This window comes from Dioscorea cayenensis, chromosome 15 (assembly GCF_009730915.1).
Source record: "Dioscorea cayenensis subsp. rotundata cultivar TDr96_F1 chromosome 15, TDr96_F1_v2_PseudoChromosome.rev07_lg8_w22 25.fasta, whole genome shotgun sequence".
Taxonomy (NCBI): domain Eukaryota; kingdom Viridiplantae; phylum Streptophyta; class Magnoliopsida; order Dioscoreales; family Dioscoreaceae; genus Dioscorea; species Dioscorea cayenensis.
The window spans coordinates 10,507,365-10,529,060 of record NC_052485.1 but is presented as its reverse complement, the minus strand read 5'-3'; the positions used below and the strand labels follow the sequence as shown (position 1 = coordinate 10,529,060).

Sequence of the window (21,696 nt, the reverse complement as noted above, 5' to 3'; positions counted from 1 at the left end):
GAATGCAATGCTAGGCAGTAATCATAAAAATTGCGTATGCATATACTTCAAAAGAGTTCGATGATGCAGTTTATGAACTTGCATGTCTATCGGCCGACGCACACGCTTGGTTGATGAATAAGTTTGACATTGATCATTGGTCAAACTTTTTATGTAAAGGAATGCGATGGTGTGAGATGTATACCAACGTGACAGAATCCTTCAATGCCTGGATTAAAGAGGCACACCATCTACCAGTAACAAGCATGGTTGACTAGATCAAGTTAGTTCTCTGTTGTGTATAAATATGTGTTTCCATGTAATATATATACTTTACTGTGTATTATATGGTTTTCCTAAGTATAATATAGGGTTACTATGTAATATCTTCTATTATTGTGTAGAAATAATGCTTTATATGTATTTATTTATGTTTCCGTGTAATCTATTAGCTTTCCAGTGTATATATGTACATTCCTGTTTAAGATGTAAAGTTACCATGTCTTATATGGTTTTCCTATGTAACATTTGTTTTTCCAGGTTTAAACTTATGAATATGTTATCCGAAATATGCGAACAATCCAACAGGTGGGATACACACCTCTGCTCTGAAATATGGAAAAAGTTTGAACACATCATTGATGACAGTGGTTTCCTAAGAGTGGATCGCTCTACTAAAGACATGTACAAAGTCATTGATGACAACAACAATACAGTCAACATCCAGTTTCATGGATGGTCATGCAGAAGGTGGAAAGTACATGGCCTACCATACAGCCATGCATGTGCGACGATCAAGCAAACAAACACGAATGTCCATTCTTACGTTGACGATTACTTTACAGTGGAATGGTATCATCGGGCGTATGCAAATCCAACATCCCCTGTTCCTAACAGTGACAAGGCATCCAATGACAACCATTAACTATGACTTAGGCCACCAATATCAAAGAAATGGCTAGGCCATCCAAGAAGGAAGAGAATAGAGTCACAAGCCTTCGAATTTCGTGAATTACATTGTAGCCAGTGGCATCAAGCTGGACATAATCGTCGATCATGTAATGTAGTCATAGCGGACTGACCATGCTAAACCTAATGGCTTTTGTGTGTAATATATCCATTACCTATTTTTTATATCATTTTCGTGTGTATTAGCTACTTTTCCTGTGTATTTTCATTATGGATTTCATATGTAATTGCATAATCAAATTTTCAATTACAAACAAATATAGGAAATACAAATACAAGGTCTAGAAAGTTTATTATTCATGTTTGTTGGAAATACATTAAAAATTATTTGGGGCATCTTCGACGTTTGCAGCATCTTCGTTCTTAGCATTTTCAAAGACCTGCACATTTATGCATGGAAACTTGTTTAAGTCAACGGTGGTCTCTGTTTTCGCAGTGCTGGCAGTCTCCTGCCTCACTTCAGTGTCGACAACATCTTCAGCAGAGGTCCAAATTTCGTCAATGGTCTCGTCCTTCTCCAAGGTGGCGTTCCTCTCACCTTCGGCGTCCTTCTCCCCTGCGGCCTCCTTCTCCCCGTCGGCGTTCCTTTCACCTTCGTCGTCCTTCTTCTTGGCGGCCTCCTTCTCCTCAGTGGCATCATTCTTTGCACTAGTGCTCGATATAATTTTTTCCCTCATTGCGTCGACAAGTATCCGGGTGACATAATGGAGGTGGAGGATTGGGATGCTCGACTGTGATATACACAATTCTTCGCCGTTCAAAAGCTATTCTATATAACGCATATAAAACACCGAACAATCAACAGACCTAGGTGTTTGCTGGGGCAGTTCCGCTCATGCTCCAGTGGGAGGTATCGAAATGGATTATGGCTTGTGTTAACCTTGATGCATAGATCAAAGAGATCATGCTGAGGCGTTAAATGGAACTTGTTAGTGACTAAATAAGAGAGCATACCACAGTTCCAAAATATATTTACGTCACTTACCATGTCTACAGCATCAGCATCATAAATGTCTTACCTGAGTGACGAGTAGTGCATGTACTTTTGCTTTTCAATATCCCAAATGAGCAGACGGTAATGACCATGAAGGATGATTGGCATAAGTATAAGCTCAGCTGTTTTGTGCCCGTATATGACATCCTCCATCAGGCACACTGCTTGTTCTACTGCAAATTACAATTTCTGTGTGTGACAACTGCACGTCTCTTGAATGCCAATAGATTTGTTATCAATTCCACACGGAGCATGAATTTGAGGACATCCAATATATCATTGGGGACATTTTCTTTCTCTCTTCGAGGAGGACATAGAGGTTGGCACGGGTGGTATACCCGCAATCTTTGTCATCCCTCCAAATGACAGAACTATATAAAAGAAGTACATAGTAGTCCATAAGTTTACACAGTAAATTAAAGTTTACACAAGAAACATACAATTTACATATATAGGTATCAATATTAATACACAAGAAACTAAACGTTTACACAAGAAACTAAAACTATACATAGCAAACATATATTATAAACATGAAATTATAAATATACACAGAATAATATAAAATTTACACAGTATACAGCATCTTAATATTTCATATGTGTGATAAAGACCCGATTTTGCAATATAAATTATCTATGCTACATGGAAAAAAAAATTACATGTCGACACGTGTGTTCGGTTAGATGGAGAGGGTTGCTTTTTCGAATTGTTTAAGCCTTCCAAAACCCGGATAGTTCTTCTTTTGTGGCAGGAAGCTTATCTCAGCCAACTTCTGATCCTCATAGTACATCTGCCCTTCTGCTTGAGGCTTGTATGTGACCAGCGCAAGTGGCACTTCTGCTTGTTTATCCTTTCTCAAACCGGTTAGATATTCAAGTAGTGCGTCAATAGCGAGTAATGCTTCCTCTCAGCTCCGGAGTCATCACTCAAGGGGGAAACCTTTTCAATAGTTTTGTTCTTCTATGGTGGGATCCTCTTACTTAGAGCTCTCTTTGTTGGAGCCTTTTTCGATGGGGCTCTCTTTGGTTGAACTCGCTTTGGCTTTGTCTTCTTCACTGAGGCTCATTTTGTTGGAACTCTTTTCGGAGATGGATTGCTTTGATGTGTGTCTTACGTAGCCATGTTTTGTGTAACACGCTTGGGGAAGTATCTTTGGCTGTTACTGGGATCTGGGCGACCACTGGTGCCTCAGAAGGCTGGGCATGAGACGGAATTTTATCCATGCCGGCCTTAAGAGGCGGGACATGAGATGGAATTTCATCCATGCCCACCTCAGGAAGCGGGACATGAGACAGAATTTCATCCATGTCGCCCTCAGGAATAGGAATTTCATTACTTGGGACAGAGCGATCAGTAGTAGGGACCTGTGCTGTAGCTTCTGTCTCTTGTTCTTGAGTCACTATTGGTGAAACATGAACATCCTCGTAAGCAGCTTCGTCATGCTATGCAGGGATTTCCGCATTAACTATATACTTCGTATTGTACTGTCCAGAACACCCTCTCCAAGACTGTGCTACCCTTTTGAACCTAACTTTAGAAGTAGGGGACAGATCTGACGAAAGAGGACGATCGATATCTATTGCTGTCATAGGGAGGACCGAATCCAGAGGCGGTGATAGTCAGCCAACTCTCTTTCGCTTTGTATCTTCATGGTTACACTCGTCTATACGAACTCGCAGGTCACGGAACTCTGTTAATACTTGTTGCAATAATCGTCACATTTCATCGTCACCTCACAGAACCTCCTCCAACCTCTCAACTGATGACTGTCGGTGGCCAATTTCCTCAGAGGTTGTTGGGGAGGAGGGATTGATCCCGAGCTTGTTTTTTTTTTTATTGAAAGGAACACTTGGTTTTTTTTTCCCAATGGTCGGGGCCCTGGATAGTTGTCGGGACTTCCTTTTAGCGTAGCTTGGTTCCAACGATCTGACAGGGGTTTGTTTTTGGGTATGCTTAACATTACCATCTAACATATTCTCTTTGTCGTTAGTTGGCAGAAGCTCAGAGAACTACTACGCAGCATAATAATTCTATAATATACACAAAACACAGTAAAATATACATAATAACGTTATTTTATACACAGTAATAAGATATTATACTCAAGAAGTTAATCAAATACAAAGGAAGACAATATTATACACAGGGATCTAGTAATCTATATAGTAAACCATTATCATACACGGGAAATAACTCAATCCTCCAAATTTCCAAACATTTTAGACAGCAATAGGAATAACTTACTTTTTTCCCTTTGATTTATTTCAATAGCGGCTCAATAGATGCCACCTTTATGAAACTGGACTTCCCATAACACATTTACGGGGTGTTTGGCCTAATCTTTATTTCTTCATACTGCCTGTCACCTCATAAAACCAAATGATCAAAGTAATAGAGCAACCTTTTAAATACCCTGCATTAGTGCATTTTCCTTTACAGCAAAGTTAGACACAATCAGCTGTCACAGGGATGTCGGCCATCAACCACTTGTGAGTAGCATGCGCCCAGGCGTAACAGTCGAGTGACCCCAGATCGTTGCCGTACCTTGCTACGAATGATGGCATATTCAGACAAGTGTTGGGAAACAGGATCATCATCATGAAATACATCACCAGGAGCTTGACAAAGGTCTCCTCGTCACCGTGTTTGTTGCATACAATTCTCAGTAGGTTATCTTTAATTGCATCGTGGTGACGGTTGTGCATTTTATACAAAAAATTCTTCTCAACTTCTGATTGTACCATCTCGTGCTTACAGGATACAATATCTCCATCACAACAGAGGCATAGGATAAGGGCGATGTCTTCTGCTATGAATGAGAGCATGCTTTATCCTATCTTAAACATTTGGTTGTTGTCGTCGTACACCTACAACACCGCATCGAGAACCCCTCTCTCTTGCAACACGGGAGTGACGTCTATCAAATGGGCAAACGGCGTCACACGGAGGATCTCCCAATGGCGCATGTTCATTTGTTTTTTCAACTCTGCAATCGTTTCAACAACAGAAGCCAGCTAACACCGAGCGTTTACAAGTGTTGTTGCCATCTTCTGTTCTATATAAAAAATACATACACAAACTCAATCACTAAGAGATAAACATAATATTATACACAACAAACGACAAAGTATACACAGGAAAAAGCGACAAACTTTACACATGAATGTCAATATTAACAAAGGAATCACACAATATTACACAGAAAATAGAGAATGCCACTCAGATAGCCCTCCTTCGATGCCAATCAGGTATGTCTTCTCACCTTTGTGCTGCTTTTTTCCCTTGAGGTAACTCGCTAATCTTTCATAGAAGCCCTTGCTGAAGATGTTTCCGAACAACTAAAAACCAAGGATGGAAGTTGCCGAAAAACTCAAAGGTGAGGTTTTGCAAGAAAGAAGAGAGCAGAAAATATGATTTCAACGACCTTCACCGATACAAGAAGGAGGCGAAAGGTTGCGGCATTTGGGTGAAGGTAGGGTTTCCATCTTGAATCCCTACGATTCAACGCGACAACCGTCCTCACCAGGGTTCCCAACAAAAAAACAAGGTTATATTTGTCATTTCAGCCGGTTAAAATGATGAAAAATAAATTCTTCTCAAACGTTTTCTCTCAAGGGCATTGGCGTAATTTTATATCGATTTAAAAGGCTCTGTTTTATCTGTCAACTGCAAATGGGCTGAAAAGTAAATAAAAGAAAAAAGAGGGACCTATGAGGAAACTCAATACTTTTGGGGATTAAATGTGATTATCCAAACTTTCCAGGGATTTTTGGGTACTTCCCCGATGAAAATATTATGATAAGGAAAACATGCTAATAAGAAGGATTCTAACCATATTAAAACAAATAAATAACTAGATAGGCCTCTTAAGTCAATTTTATATGTATATAAAACTAATTTATTGTTGGAATTTGAGAGTTGAAGATAAAATGGTTGATTCTAATTTTTGGTTTTGTGTTGTTTATGTTTAGGCTTTGCTTGGATGGAAGTATTCGGAGGTTTCATAAAGTAAGGTAAAATATGGTAAAGGAAAGTAAAAGAATGTTTTAAACTATAATTTGCTTGGTGCAAAGGTAAGGTAAATGGAGTTTTTTCAAATCTTATCGTGCTTGGTTGGGAGGTTAGTGGAGGTAAGGTTACATGGTCTATTACTAAATTACCCTTGTGATTAATAAAAATAAAATAAACAATGTTATATACATATAACCTTATTTATCTTTCATTTAAAACTTAAAAAATTCTCTGTTTATATAAGTCTTTCCTATATAAAACAAGATTATATTTTGAGTAACAAAATTAATTAAACAATATCATTAATAGATTAAGTAATATTTCCTTATACTTTGACCATGTTAATTAATGATAAAAAATACTCAATATTTTATAAATCAAATTAAATAATATAATATAATATGATATGATAACAACATTATCCAAGACAAGAAAATTGTTAACATTATTCTACCAACACAAACTTATCTCATGTATGCCATTACAACAATTAAGTGGTAACTTTGTTCAAGAGTTTACAAAACATTACACCTAATTTTGAAGACCATAACATTGTTCCAAAAGCACACTTGAAGATAAAAATGAAGATACCACTTGGTTTTGCCTTACAACATTTGTCCAAGACAAGAAAAATGATAACATTGTTCTAACAACACAAACTTATCTCATGTATGCCACTACAACAATTAAGAGGTAACTTTGTTCAAGAGTTTACAAAACATTACACCTATTTTTGAAGACCAAAACATTGTTTTCATCACCTGCATCAAAATATTTTTGCAGATTTGTGTAGTTTTCAACATAGATCATGTAACTATTTTCATCACTTGCATCAAAAGATTATAATAGCAAACCATTAAAAACCCCACTAAATAACAAAGATATTAAATGTCAAATGCTAATAACAACAAATAGCAAAGAACAAAGACATTAAAAAAAATATTTAGAAATTCAAGATTGTCTACCTTTACACCTGTTTGAAAGCCTGCAACAAATAAGAAGATTATAATTAGTACAATGATTAGTATTCCCAAGTATTCAAAAGAAAATTTTCTGCCAACGATAGATGTTTACCTTTTGTTTTTTCATTAGCGTGGTTCTCGATCATCACCCATTGAAGTCAACAACAAAGACTTGCGATGTTCATTTGGACATCGCATTATACCTTCCAACATCTTGGGATTCGTAATGAGGAACAAGTAAGCTTTGTTCAGAAGAGGTTGTGAGAACCCTAAATCCACAAGCATGACCACACATCAAACGCTTTAATTGGATTTGTGTTTTGACCAAATCTATTTGGTTGGTCACATCCAACACATTGTTCTATGCTTGAACTATTGCCATTGTTGATTGAATAAATGCATTAGACATCGTTTCCACAGCCATAGAAAACTTGCTAGCATTGTCACAACTATTAGATCATCTAACCTTCTTCGACCTAGAAGAACTTGGAACTTTGGGCGATGCTTCTTCTCCAAGCTCATCATCATGAAATTCTATGTTTTCATTGTCCCCTAAATTTTCTAGGTTTGCTATGTTTTGGTAACCATAAAGTCAATGTCATCAATCGCAAACGAAGAAGAACCGCCAAATATATTCATTGAATTTGGATGGCGTCTTTGTCTCATTTCTGATGTAGTCTCAGCATGTTGACCAGTTGCTCTATCTTGTCCATAAAGTTGAACTTCTCATAGTTTCTAATACTCTTATTCATCCACTCAGTTGCTTCTGGTTTGGCCTGCACATGAAGAAATGGCAAGAAGATTATATCTAATAATATAAATATTAACTTGCACTTCTATTAGTTAAACAAAAGAAAAAAAAATTACCTCAATTAAGTATTGCCATACTTCATGTTCAACGTCCCACATTTCCTTTGTTGGATTCCAAGCGAATCCACTCATCCCGTTCTTGAAAACATCATAGCATCTAGTAAATGCTCTTTTCATGTTTTTCATGTGGTTTTGAGCCTTCTCCTTATCTATTGGCTTGTTTGAAAATTTTCCCTTTAACTCACTGACGATGTTTTCAAATGCAAGTGTTGTGAAGATACTGCCAATTCTATTGCCCATTGTTTGTTGATGCAAGTATGCATCATTAAAGCATCATCCATACTAAAGTTCCATACACACATGGCATTTCCATCATGAACATTTGTGTTTGTTTTTCTCCTCGGCATATCTTAAACTACAACAACAAAATAAAAAATTAGTATCTTCTAATTTATGTGCGACGCCATGTATATTACCATTTCATGTAAATGTGGTTAGTATATATACTACCCAATTTTTCATCCAAGCAACTCATTATGCCATCAAAATAAAAAAAGCCATCAAATAGGTTGTGAATTATGACATCAAATAGCAAAGCAAATAAATTCACATCATTAAGTAATCACTTGTTCAAGGACATATATATGCATATAAATGACCACACATTAAGTACCCATTAAGTTCGCATTGCAATTAATACTACAACAAAAAAATCCATACAAGCCATACATTAAATTGGAAAAGATACAAATAAGTATCCACTAGTTAATACATAAAAAAACATACATTATGACAAACATGAAAGCACTTCTATTATTCAAATTATTCATTATAATTGAGCCACATTTCAGCTACAATAACATCTCTAATAAACTCTCCTTCCGTGGTTTCTTTATTATTTTTTCGACTAATATGATGTTCCTCTGGTGCTTCCACCACAAGTTCACTATCAACTTGTGCAAGTTTAGTATCATCAGGATCCACACACATTAAATAATTGTGCAAGATACAACATGCAAAAATAATCTTCTTTTGTGTTTCCAAACCATAATGAGGCATTGTAGAGTTCCCAAGTATAGGGAAATGCTTCTTAAGAACACTGAATGCTCTTTCAATAGAGTTGCACAAAGATGTGTGTTGAAGATTAAATAATTCCCTTGCATTTCAGGATGGATTTCTCGAGTACTCTTTCAAGTGATATCACTCCCCCTATAACGTGTTATAAGTTCACGTTGCAACATGAAGCCGTCATCAACTAGATAATATTAACCTAGACATAAATCAAACTTTGTTATACTCTATATGTATATGTTGTATTTATTTAATATTATATGTACTCATAAGTACCTTCTGAAATTTTAAGAGGGCATGTTCTAGTTAAGGCATTCTTTATTATATTGGAGTCAGATGCAGTACCTTCCCAACTAGGCAACACATACATGAATTTCAAATCAAATGTGCATACAACTAAAATATTCTATGTTGGGTATTTTTTTTTCTCCCATGATACTTGGGAGCTTTTATATTAGAAACTTTTACACGAATATGTGTTCCATCAATAGCACAAACACAGTCTTGTGGCATAATTAAAAATTTCCATTGTCAATATACACACATTCGTACTAAATTTATAATTTAAGAAGTATAATTTGTTACTTTAAAGTATGGATAAAATCTAGTGCTGCTGAATATTTCTGAAGGAATTTATATGCCATCAGGTTGTTTTAAGAATTTATCCTCCAACTCTGCTATAGCTTGCAATACATTGTGAAAATGACAAAAAAAATAGTCTCACCAAAATGCTTGAAAAAAAGGATAATTCACTTTGCGAAATATTATGACCTAATAGGTATAGGCCTTATTTGGGTTAGCTTTAAAAAAAGTGTTTTTTTTTTTGAAGTGGTAGAAGCACTTTTTTTTAAAAGTGCTATTGAGAGTAAGTTAAGTGCTTTTCAATAGTTTATGTTTGGGTAAGCTAATGCAAAGTACTTTTATATGTGTGAAGTTATTTGGATGTGAATTTTTAAAAGGGCTTTTAGTGGTGGCAAATTACTAAAGTGGGCATTAATTGAGTTTTCATTGAGTTACTATTATACATTACTATTAATAATGATAATGAAAACATTAATGATAATAATAATAACTTAATGTATTATAATTATAATTACAATTACAATTATTTATTATTATTATTATTATTATTATTATTATAACTTAATGCATTATGATTATAATAATTATTATTGCAATTATTATTATTATTAATTATTATTATCATCATGATTATTATTATTATTATTATTACAATTATTATTGTTATTATAGTTGCAACTATTATTATTATTAAGGCATTGGCTGTACATAGGTATGATGCTGAAAAGGCCTAAATACATCAATACAAAAAGCATTCAAAGAATAAATGTACCGGTACAAAAACAGGATAATTAGATGCTACATGAACTGAATCAACAAGTTTGAGTAAATATATTCAACAACATTTCTTACTTAAAAGGCACTGATCTATCATCCTTAGTGGAATAAAGTCCTCATTAGATGTGGACACCAAGAATTTTTTCTAGCGAAGTGCCACCATTGGCTTTATGCACAATCATAAATAGTAACCAATGGAGGAAAAATTTTAAATTTTTCTCAAAATATTTAACAAAAATCTAGAACAAAACCATAGATACAAGACTTTTCATCTAGTAGGTTATCCTCGATGACAATAAGCAAACTAGCAGAAAAAATTGAAGAATAATTTGAGCAACACATGAACTTCGATTAAATCCTGATTTCAGTAACAAATTGGTACGATTCATTCTGCTAGATGAACAACATTATGATAGCTGATTGCATTAAAAATGTACTCATTGAGAAAAACAAAATTATACAGGTAATTACCAAATCATCTTCCAACATCAGAGTCTTAATTAAACGCATGACATTCTCAACAAATATAAGCGCACTAGGAAAAAAAATAATATAAATTGAAGATTAATTTGAGAAACATGTGAATTTCATCAAAATCCAACATATTCCTATTAAAACCTTTGTTCAACTACCAATTCACTACATTTTTTTCTTAAAAAAAAAATGTTATAATGCACATTGGATTGAACTAATGCCCAAATACCAAGATAATTCTCACTGATCATCTTCCAATTTAATCCTAACCACCCCTAGAGTCTTAGTCACCAGAGCATTCTCATCAAATATATAAGCAAACAAGCTAAAAAAATGAAGATTAATTCAGCATCAATTGAGCGAAGCTCTATCAATCCCACATCCCCCAATCCACGCCTTAGAAATTCACTACATTTTTTGAAAATATTCTAATGCACAATGCATACAACTAATGCCCTAAAACCAAAATAACTCACAAACAGTTCAAAATCACAAACAGAGAAGAGATTGAAAAGAAGAACAACACCAAAGAAAGCTTGGCTTTCTCAGAGTCTTCATCAGGAACTGAGAACCCATTAAGAAGAAGGAGATGCAGGGGCGGCCTGAAGAGGAGAGAAGGAGGGGAAACGTCGAGGCAGGAGAAGAGGCGAGAGGCATCGAACGAGGTTGGGATCGGAGAGATGGGGAAGGATTAGGAGAGCAACTGGGGAGAAATATTAGGGCTATGAAAGAGTGGGGAAAATTATAAAAGCACATGGTTAATTTAGTAATCTTACAACCCACAAAACAACTTCTCAGAAGTGCTTTTCTCAAAAGCACCTATTGAGCAGCTTATGAAAAAGCTCTATTTCAGCTTTTTTTCATAGTTTCAACTTCTACCCAAAAGCCAATACAAACATAATTTTTAAAACCCAGAAGTGCTTAACTTATAAAAAAGCTCTTCTGGGCTTTAAAAAAGCCATCCCAAGCAACCCCATAGTGTTTTTGCAATTTGTTCCTCAACGGTAACTTCTGGTGATGGTCTAAGACCTGCTTAACTTGTCACGCAATCCTTGAAAAGCTGCAGGACTCATCCATATCATATTATGACATAAATTACTTAAAAGTACATGTGACATGAATCCATCTAGTGCTCGATCTACTTCCAACCGAACTTCACATGGGATTTGGGATCTAGTAAGTTCATCCCTGCGTCTCACATACCAACCAATTATGATGGTAACAAACTCAACTGCTACTAGTTGATGTAAGTGTAGTAGTTTTATAAATTGGTCGTTCAACGTAATTAGGGCCAATAGAAGTTTAGCCAACATTTGTTCTAAACATAGCAAGTTTATTAATTAAAATGTGAACCAAATATAGATGAAGGGAAAATAATACAAAAAAAAAAAAATACGTGCGTTGAGTGACTTAGCTTATCCACATTGTAAATAATAATTAAAAAATAGATTACAATACATAACTACGAAATAATTGTATCTAAACAACTAATTGACATTGTTAAAAGTAAAATCCAAGTTGATTTCTCTATTAGTCTAGATCCAAAAACTATCTAAATCACATACATCCCACAGTTGTCAAACATTAACAATACCACAAAAAAATATAAAAACAAAGCATTATATGAAACGATTAATTATGTTGAAGGAAATGTGCATATCGAGGAGATGATATTGCCAATGAATCCATATACAATATAAACTCATATGACATCCAAATTAAAAAGTTTGTAAATATGTAAACACAAATAAAAATACATGATTAAAGAAGTATCAATCCACTTTGAAGATCATAATAAATTAAAATACATAAATGCACTAAAGGAGAAAGAATAGTGACAAAATAAAGTGTATTAATTAACTCACTTTCTTCTTATCAATGTCAGAAATATCACTTCTTTCAGCCTTCTCCACAATCACCAGAGAATTTATGAGTTTATGAGAATTTATGAGATTTGCTTTTCTAAATCATGTACTACAACTCTCTATGAGCAGAGCACTAACTCAAGGAGAAAAACAATGAATATTATCCATGTTGGCATGATTAAATTCAAGCTAATTACATTCTTATTGATAAATGTGAGAGCATTATTTTTAAGCAAACAAAGCATCTAAGCTTAACAGGAGTCATCTCATAATGAGGGGTGACAACAAAAATTTCATTGGAAGGAGTGAGTTTGTTTCATATACATGGAACAATTCTTTCCATGAGTTTAATTCTTCACTTTATTGTTATCTTGGTACGCTCTATGTCAGTGTCAGTGTCAGCCCAGTAGAGTGCTTTCGCCATTAGTGTTCATCCCCCAAGAATCAAATGTTTAGTAGTAATACACAGTTTTCTTTCTTTCTGATCAACAGCCAAACAAAGAGCATAGAATTCAAGTAATTCACAACACATTTGTTGAAATATTAAAAAAATAAAGAAGGTATTCAATTTCATTGTTACGACAGAGTTTAACCGCTATCTGTCAGTGGCCTAAGATGGCGACGCAAAAGGAAAGGTTCTTCTTCTTCTTCACGTAAATTAACAAAATAAAAGATTAAAACTCATAACGCTTCTCAAACTACAATTACTAAAAACCTTCAAATTCTAAAAATGATTCCAAATGTGCTCAACCTCACATAGAACAAAACCCTAGACCCAAAACTCGCAAAAATAGAAGGAAATCAAACATTAAAAGCACCAAACAAAAATCCACATCGTCTCTTTCCTAATCAAGTAACCAAAATAAATAAATAAATAAATAAATCAAATCCATGCAACCTAAATAATTAAAAGCAACATCAATCCAACAATATATACAACAAAAAATTATTAGAAAAAGTAAAATTACCCAAAGAATAGCCAATTACACACAAAATTGGAGAAAAAACTCTGAGAAGTTTATGAAATCTCATACCTTGATGAATTGCTCTTATAATAAACCAGTTGCAGCAACGACACTATAACACAAGCGAGGTGGGGATCAAGCAATATATGGCGGGGCATGTAGCTAGGGGCGGCGAGATTGCAAGCTGCAAAGGCCCGTGGCGGTGGGAAAATGAAAGAAAAAAAAGATGAGAACAAAAGAGATTTGTGAGGTGGCTGGCGATGGGAATATGAAAGGCGGTTGACAAAAAGAAAAAGAGGCAGGTGTGGTGTAAACTGAAAAAGGAAGCCCTAATAAGTTTGGAATTCTATGAAACTAGTAAGGGTATTTTTCTTCAAGGCCAAATCCAAAACCTCCCCAACCCTCCAATTTGGAGGGTGAGAAATAAGAGAAAATTGGAGGTTTTAAAACCTCCATCAACCCTTCTCAACCCTTACCTCCCCCTAAACCCCCCCCTAAGCATGAGTTTTTAAAAACCCTTTCCAAACCTTACCTTACCTCCAAATGCCTCCATCCAAGCAAGCCCTAAGTAGAGCATGCATTTTTCATTTGTTCAAGAGTTTGCACCAAGGAAGAGGAAAAGAAATAGAGGAAATATAGGTTTACACTGAGGAAGATGTGAGCTTTTCTTCTTATAACCTTTGCAAAATGTCGTTGCTTCTCCAAAACCTCACTCAAAGTATTGTTCATTCTCAGATCTGGTTCTTCAAAGACACCATTGCTTCTTCAATTTATCTTTGTATTGGTTTGATAGAGTGTGAAAATGTTGGAACTTAGGAGATTGCGCTGAAGAAAAATGCAAAAAACAGGGGTAAAAAAGATATTTTACATGTTATTACCCTCCAAACCCTTCAATTTTGGCAAGCATGTGATTAATGTACGAGGAGCGATCTAATTACCCTCAATTTAAATTTTAATCCTTTGTTGAGTACATCCAAACGTAGGCACGGGGTTGAGTGATGATGTCCATTCTTGGGGGGTTCATTACCCCCATCAACAAGATTTAAATTAATTATACACACACAAAAATGTTAAATTTATTAATATTGCTAAAGATTAAGGGCAAATCCAATATGTTAAAAGCTTGACTTAAAAACAAACCAAAACGAATAGGGTTAAATAAAAACAAGCCAAAAAGATTGAGAGAAAGAAAAGGAAGATAAGAAGCACAATATGTTGGCACAAACAAATCTACTTTGGGTAACCATTTTATCCAATCAAAAATTATTAATAAACCATCAATCAATTCAATTTGCATGACATACTTACCATGGTCCTTATTACATTCAACCCTTCTTACATGTCACATTTTACAAGTCTCTTTATGAGATTATCAAATTACATTTGCCATACATGAGACATGAATTGTCTCCTTTCTTCATAACTGCAATGGTTTGATGGTCAAGATAGCTTCATATGAAAATAATATCATTGGTGTCCAATTTCCCAATATGGTTACCTTCACAACTCAAAAAATAAAAACAAAAATATAACTTATTCAAGAAAAACCATAACTTACACAAGAAAATTATAACAAAGACTATAGCAACAGCAAAAACCATAATTGGGAATAAAATACTATCTCACATTTGAAAGAAGTAAATAAAATCTATAATTGAAAACTGCAACAAAAACCATAAGAACAACAAAAACAGAAACAAATAAACCAACAAAACATATTACTCAATAACTCCATCAGAAACCACAATACAAGCATCTGCTAAAATCATAACAAGAAAAATATAAAACAAAAGCTACAGAGATCCATTAGGAGATCAACATAGCAATAAAAACATAAGTTGTAACTATACACAAGTAGAATAAGCATGATAGAGTAACATGGAAACAGAGTCATAGAGCAAAATATACAAATTTTAATAATCCTGAAGAAAAAAAAATAGAAAAAGCAAAACATGAACAATAGTAACAACAAAAGCAAATCCCCACAAACAAAGCCAACATGAAAATAAAAATCTTAAGTACAATCTGTAGCAAGAGCCACAACATGAGCAAGAAACCCTGAATAACAATAACAACAAAAGATCAAGACCAAAATGACACACACCAAATACATACAAACAAAATATCTGAAAGCAAACATGCATCATAGCAAAAAAATGATGTCAACACCAAAATACTCGCATTACTTATTGAAGCTACAATGTTGGCCTTCCAACCTTCTCAATGCTTGGCCAATGCATATGAAAGAGTATTAGCTCGAGTTTGCAGGCTGCAGTAGTGGCTAATGCCATCCATTACCTTGCCGATGCCTTCCCACACGGCACCTCAAAACAAAATAAAATATGAATGCCATACAAGCAATGGGTAAATGTGTGGCGGTATTTGTATAAAATTTTATGTAACTTACTTCAGTGTATGCTTTGTATACTGAAGGCAAGAGGGTGATCATCTTCTCTACATTATTTCAACCCACATCACTCGTTTCCCTTTATTTATTTTTAATTACCTTGTCTTAATTGTTTTGTAATGATTATTAACATTATCATCTGTGAAATTAGTATTGAACCTAGCATTTATAGCATTGGCAGCATAGACAAAAGTTGAATTTTTGAACATCTTGTGACATTTCAGGCCTTTGTTAACCTATTCAACAAGTACATGAATGAGGAAATCATCATACTTAGCTTTCCAACATTTGTTGGGAGTACCACGTTTGGTGTATGCCCAGGTTAAATTACCAATGCCTACCATGGCATTCTTTCGAATATTATGACCACCCATACGGTATGAATTTTATAATCTGTTTTTACTTTCTACGTACCACTGTCGCAAAGGCACTCATATTATTTGTGACCATGGCACCATGCTACATTTATATGCGAAAAATGAAGACTAAGTCATTCTTTTCTTGTTTTAATACTCATGTTTGTATTTGTGGTATTTCAACCCTTTCTTAAATTTTTTGTTTATTTTGAAGGTTTTCGATATTGTTAATATAGAATTCCTCACAACTCCTAAAAAGATGGATGGCCATAATGTTAGAAAGAATGTCATGGCAAGGACTGGTGGTTCAAATGTGGTACTCCCAACAAATGTAAGAAAGCTAAGTATAATGGCTTCCTTATTTCTATACTTGTTGAAAGGTTAACAAAGGACTGAAATGTGACAAAACGTTCAAAAAACCAACCTTTGTATATGTCTAAGTGATATGAATGCTAGGTTCAATACTAATTTCACAGCCGATAATATCGAGAATCATTACAAAACAATTAAAACAAGGTATTCAGGGTAAAAAAAAGCAAGGAAATTGAGTTGTGCATGCTGAAAAGATGTTGAAATGATGATCGCCATCTGCCTACAGTATACAAAGCAAACAGTGAAGTTACATAAAAATTAATATAAATATAGCTACACATTGAAAAGAATGTATTATACTCACTCTGAATAGTGTAGATTCATCCACCTGCAATATCATATATAAGTAAGCCATTAGACAACCACAATGGTATGTGTGCCATTTGATAACACCACTGGATCGTACATGACCTCCATGTTCGGAAATATCAAAAAAAGATTAGATGATAAATATACAAGGATGGAGAATGAACAAAATGAGACACCTTTAAACAATAATGAATGATGAGCAGAACTCAAGCCCACCTATTAATAATAGTTTTGCAACCTCCGCTACTTTTGGAACCTAACAGTTACTGAGGTGAGGTACAAGCCCGTAGGAGCTTCTATAGATAACTTAGTAGATACGGTCTAGAAGATGGCTAAGGCCATTAAAAATCCAACAACTTAGTAAGAATTGTTCTACAAATATGTCATGGAGGTTAGGGGGTTTCCCCCCAAGATGTGTTTGACTATCAATAAAAATGAGAAAGAAGGTTGGAGGAGATTCGCGGTGAAAAGAGTTGACATGAGGAAGGCTTGGATTGAGAGGTTTTTGACATCCAGCATAGTCTGATCTGCTGGGCATAAATTTCCCACTTCAATAACAATAACCAGAAAGAAAGCTGGTTTTTATTCTATCTTTTTATGGACTGTTTCTATTTTTTTCAATTTGGACTGCATGAGCATTATTATTTATTTATTTATTTATTTATTTATTTAACTTTTTCTAGTTTCTAGGGCTTTGATTGTTTTCTGTTTATATTATTGTAAACTAGTAAACAACCTAGCAGTTTTAATTTTTTATTTTTGTATTCACACGTCATGGAGGGAGTGGTGCATTAGCGAGGCATTAGAAAGGCCAGAAGGCAACCATTGCAATCTTCATAATTAATGTAACTACTTGGGTGTTGACATTATTATTTTGCTACAATACATGTTTGCTTTATTGCTTCTATTTATTTTTATTTATTTTATTTTATTTTATTTTAAGTTATTGAAATTTGTGTTTTTTGCTCTATGATTTTGTTTCTATCAGGATTCTGCTTGTGTATAATTACATTATATTCCTATTGCTATTTTTATCTCCTTAAGGATTACTGTAATTATTGTTTCATATGTTACTCATAATGATTTTAGCATATACTTCAATTGTGATTTTTGACGGAGTTCTTAAATAATATATTCAGTTGATGTATCTCTAATTTAGATCTAGATCGTACTGTAGTTTTGTTCTTACTTCAATTTCCAATTATGGATTTTATTTTCTTCTTTCATATTGTGAGTTAGGATTTTATTTTCAATTGTGATTTTTTGCTTCAGTTTGTACCCTCACTATGGTTTTTGTTGTTATGATTTTCTATTTTCAAGAGCAAGTGAACCAAATACCCAAAGTGGGCCAACAGGGCTACACTTTGATGTGCAACCAAACACTTCGAAATTGCAACTCCATCATGAAGTTGGACCTTTATAGAAGTGAAACTTCCAGACTTCTCATCTTCTTTTCCACTTCCATGAACCAAACAACTCCTAACTCCCAACAAAAGGTGAAGTTTTATGCTACAATTTAAATTTTAAATTAGACTATGAATGTGACAAGCAGGGATATAAATGGGAAAGCATTATTTTAACTATAACAACCAATGCCTGTAATAATTGAGAAGTGTCATCATCACATCCACTGATAAAACTGCTAACCAAAAATAACTGAAAGATGAAGTCACAAGAAAGTTACTGATTAGCTCAGTGACACCAGGCATCCTTACTAATTAAACCGAACTTATACTCACAATCAAAATGTGAATGTATACTAACCAAGGAATTATAAAAAAGAAGGTTTGAAACAGCTTAAAACTCTTGAATTAGAAGTCCGAAAAATTTCACCAGGCTACTAGAAGATGCCAATTAGTAGAGTTGTCACAATAACATCAAACTCTTCAACATCAAGGAGTACCAAATTTCTAGTGGCGAAGGCAATACAAATCAAAGAATTCTCCATATTATTGGCATCAACCAATGACTCATCAGATTCAAAAGATTGCAGACTTGATATAAGGAAGTACCAGATTAACAAAATAAAACATTCCAAAGAGGCCGGAATTCAACTCAAACGTAACGTGTTACAATGTGGATAAACATAAAAAATTCAATCAATTCCCCCAAGCAGGATTGACCACAGAGTAATCAATAAAATTATCTTCGTCAACATGCCAGTTTACTGCCAAAACAAATAACAATCCAAGAGATTTTCAGTATAGTCAACATCATGCCATTATCTGATCCAATCCACAAGCTTGCAGACTTTGATCTTGTTCCTCTACTGGAAGTACCAAGACTAACTAAATGAGCATTCCAAACTAACCAAAATTCCTCTGATTAAGAACCTTACCAGTATTCCAATGTTGATAAACATCATAATTTCAATAATTCACCAAGTATAAGAATAATTCCATAAGCAAACTGAGAAAAATACCTCCTTGAGTTAACAATGAAATGCCAGAAAACCAGGGATCATCCTCTTCCTGGACTTGAAGAATTCAGTCCTTGCAAATGCTCTATCTAAACAAATTCCCCTGAATTGCATACCATCATTGTCTTGTCATCACCAGTTGGGGCACCAAATCCTCAAATGGCAACACAAATTTCTTTTCAAATTCTTCATCAGAAAGGGACATGGCAGTGTTAAGCTTACATTCTTTCTTCAACAATCCCTTCGAATTCAGTATATCAAGAACACGAAACCGTGGCATTAGCCTCTTCTCCAGACTGTAAGTGAGCAGCAACGGCACTGCAGCAATGGAAGAAAGATCCAATCCAACAACACCCATCAAAAAATCCAATTTTGATTGAATATTCTCAGCCCTAAGTGATAACACCTTAGGGTTCTTCCTGAATGCTGATTTAGCTTCATCCTCAGACCAACCAAGCTTCCTAAAGAACTCCATCTTCTTCTCCAGAGCTTCACCCCTCCGCATGGCAACAACAGAGAGCCCCTGCAAGAACATCCGTGATCCACAAGTGAACCCCAGCTGCATCGTCCGCTCAATCAGCTCCTTAATTGCCTCCGGACTTCTCGTGATAAACCCATTGATCCTCATCACAACAATACCAATATCCCGATCGGAGAAGCCATACCGGCGCAAAAGCTCGATGTTTGGCAAAATCTTATCAGCAATAGAGTACTGCACCAGATAGCGATTGCGACGAAAGGCCTTGACGAGGCTAGCTCGGTCATCGCGAAAGAAGTCCTTCCAGAAGTGAAGCCGGGGGAGCACAGCGTGAGAGGTGAGAACAAAAGGGTTGGTCCGGACGAGGTGGAGAAGCAAGGGGCCGGAGAAGCCATGGGAGTGGAGAGCGTCAGCGTTGGGGCGGAGAGTGGAGGAGAGGTCGACGGAGAGCAAAGTAGGGCGCCAGGAGACGAGAGTTTGGATGTGGGAGTGGGTGAGCCCAAGGTGTTCGAGGAAATGCCGCACAGAGTCGGGGCGGCTGGCGTCGCGCAGATGGGCGAGACGCGGTGCGGCGCGCGCGGCCCGCTCAGGCGAGAGGCCGAGAGAGTTGATAAGGTAGTCGGTGATGATGAACTGGGGTTTGTGAGGTTTGGTGGAGTAGAAATTGATTGGGAATTTCAGACGCAGTGTGATCCTGAGGAGGTCCATTTCTTCTCAAGGACAGCAACATTCATGGATGTGATCAAAAATTATGAAGAGAAATTTTTATGTGTAAACCCTATCAGTGTTTTGAGTAATTTGTTGAGTGGCTGATTGTCAGCATTTGTTTTCCCTTTTTTTTAAAAAAAAAAAAAACAAATTATGAGAATATATATTTGTTAAGTTATTTTTTTTAAAAAAAATGGAAAATTAATTTTTACTTTTTTCTTCAATATAATTTTTTTTATTTATTTAGCATGAAATATTTTTAATGGATTATTAATGAATAACATAACAATTTATTATTTAACTTGATTTTTTCAATTGAATTTAATTAGTTTAAAATATTGACATAAACATTTAAACGGTAGTAATTAATAAAATCATAATGCAAAGAAACAAAAATTTAACTTAATTATTGTAGCTAATAACAAAATGATTATAGATTAAGATAATGAAAACATTAGCATTACAACAATTCAATAAACCTCAAAATAGAGTTCCAATCTGATGGCATTACACACTGATAACAAATCCAACACTATAAGTGAAGCTATAAGTTTACAACTAAGTTATAAAAAACATTGACAACATAGTGTCGTAGTTCAAAACTAAAAAACACAAGCGATCAACCCTCAAGCAAAACACATGCCATGTTTACAATCCCAAACTAAAAAATTTGTCGTGGCGGTCCTACAAGTTCCTCTGCCATGTGGTGGCGGAGAATATCTGGCACACCCAAGAATTTGAATATTCTGGTCTCACTATCTGCATAATACGAATAAACTTTGGGCACATCACGTGTTGAGTAACCAACTTCAGTAAGCTTCATGCATGCTTCACTTAGCTTGGTGGTAACAGTGACTGGGTTATGCTCCTCAATTGCAAGTGCAAGTCTATCCATTTTTGAACCTACAGTTTGTGCCAAGGCTGAATCAACACTAGCATCTCTTTTTTTACCTTTCTTTCTTGTTTGTACTTCTTGAGAGGTATGCGCTTGTGAGCTATTTGGTGTCGGTGAGGGTGTCTCAAACCCGTAGTTATTGTCAAATTGTCCATGCCCAAGATTCTCTGGTGTCAATCTAATTTAAAAATTATCTTGTGAAAAGTTTGGTTCACCATCATCAGTCGAAGGTGTCTCAATACTATCGCGAGCAAAACGCCCTATTGCATGATCATTGCCACAAACAACTT

At 35.1% G+C, this 21,696-nt stretch overlaps 1 protein-coding gene across 2 annotated transcripts; it reads right to left on the bottom strand.

Moving 5' to 3' along the window:
* Positions 1-15,429: 15,429 nt before the first annotated feature.
* Positions 15,430-20,560, bottom strand: LOC120277533 (transcription termination factor MTERF2, chloroplastic-like). Of its 2 annotated transcripts, XM_039284394.1 has the most exons (3): positions 19,329-20,560; positions 16,902-16,925; positions 15,430-15,786 (listed from the first exon to the last, which is right to left on the bottom strand). In XM_039284394.1, the coding sequence occupies exon 1, from the start codon at positions 20,509-20,511 to the stop codon at positions 19,444-19,446; it is 1,068 nt and encodes a 355-aa protein (XP_039140328.1). In that variant the 5' UTR covers positions 20,512-20,560; the 3' UTR covers positions 15,430-15,786; positions 16,902-16,925; positions 19,329-19,443. The 2 variants fall into 2 exon arrangements, with proteins under 2 accessions (XP_039140328.1, XP_039140329.1); XM_039284395.1 differs by lacking the exons at positions 15,430-15,786; positions 16,902-16,925 and adding an exon at positions 16,926-17,008.
* Positions 20,561-21,696: the final 1,136 nt, after the last annotated feature.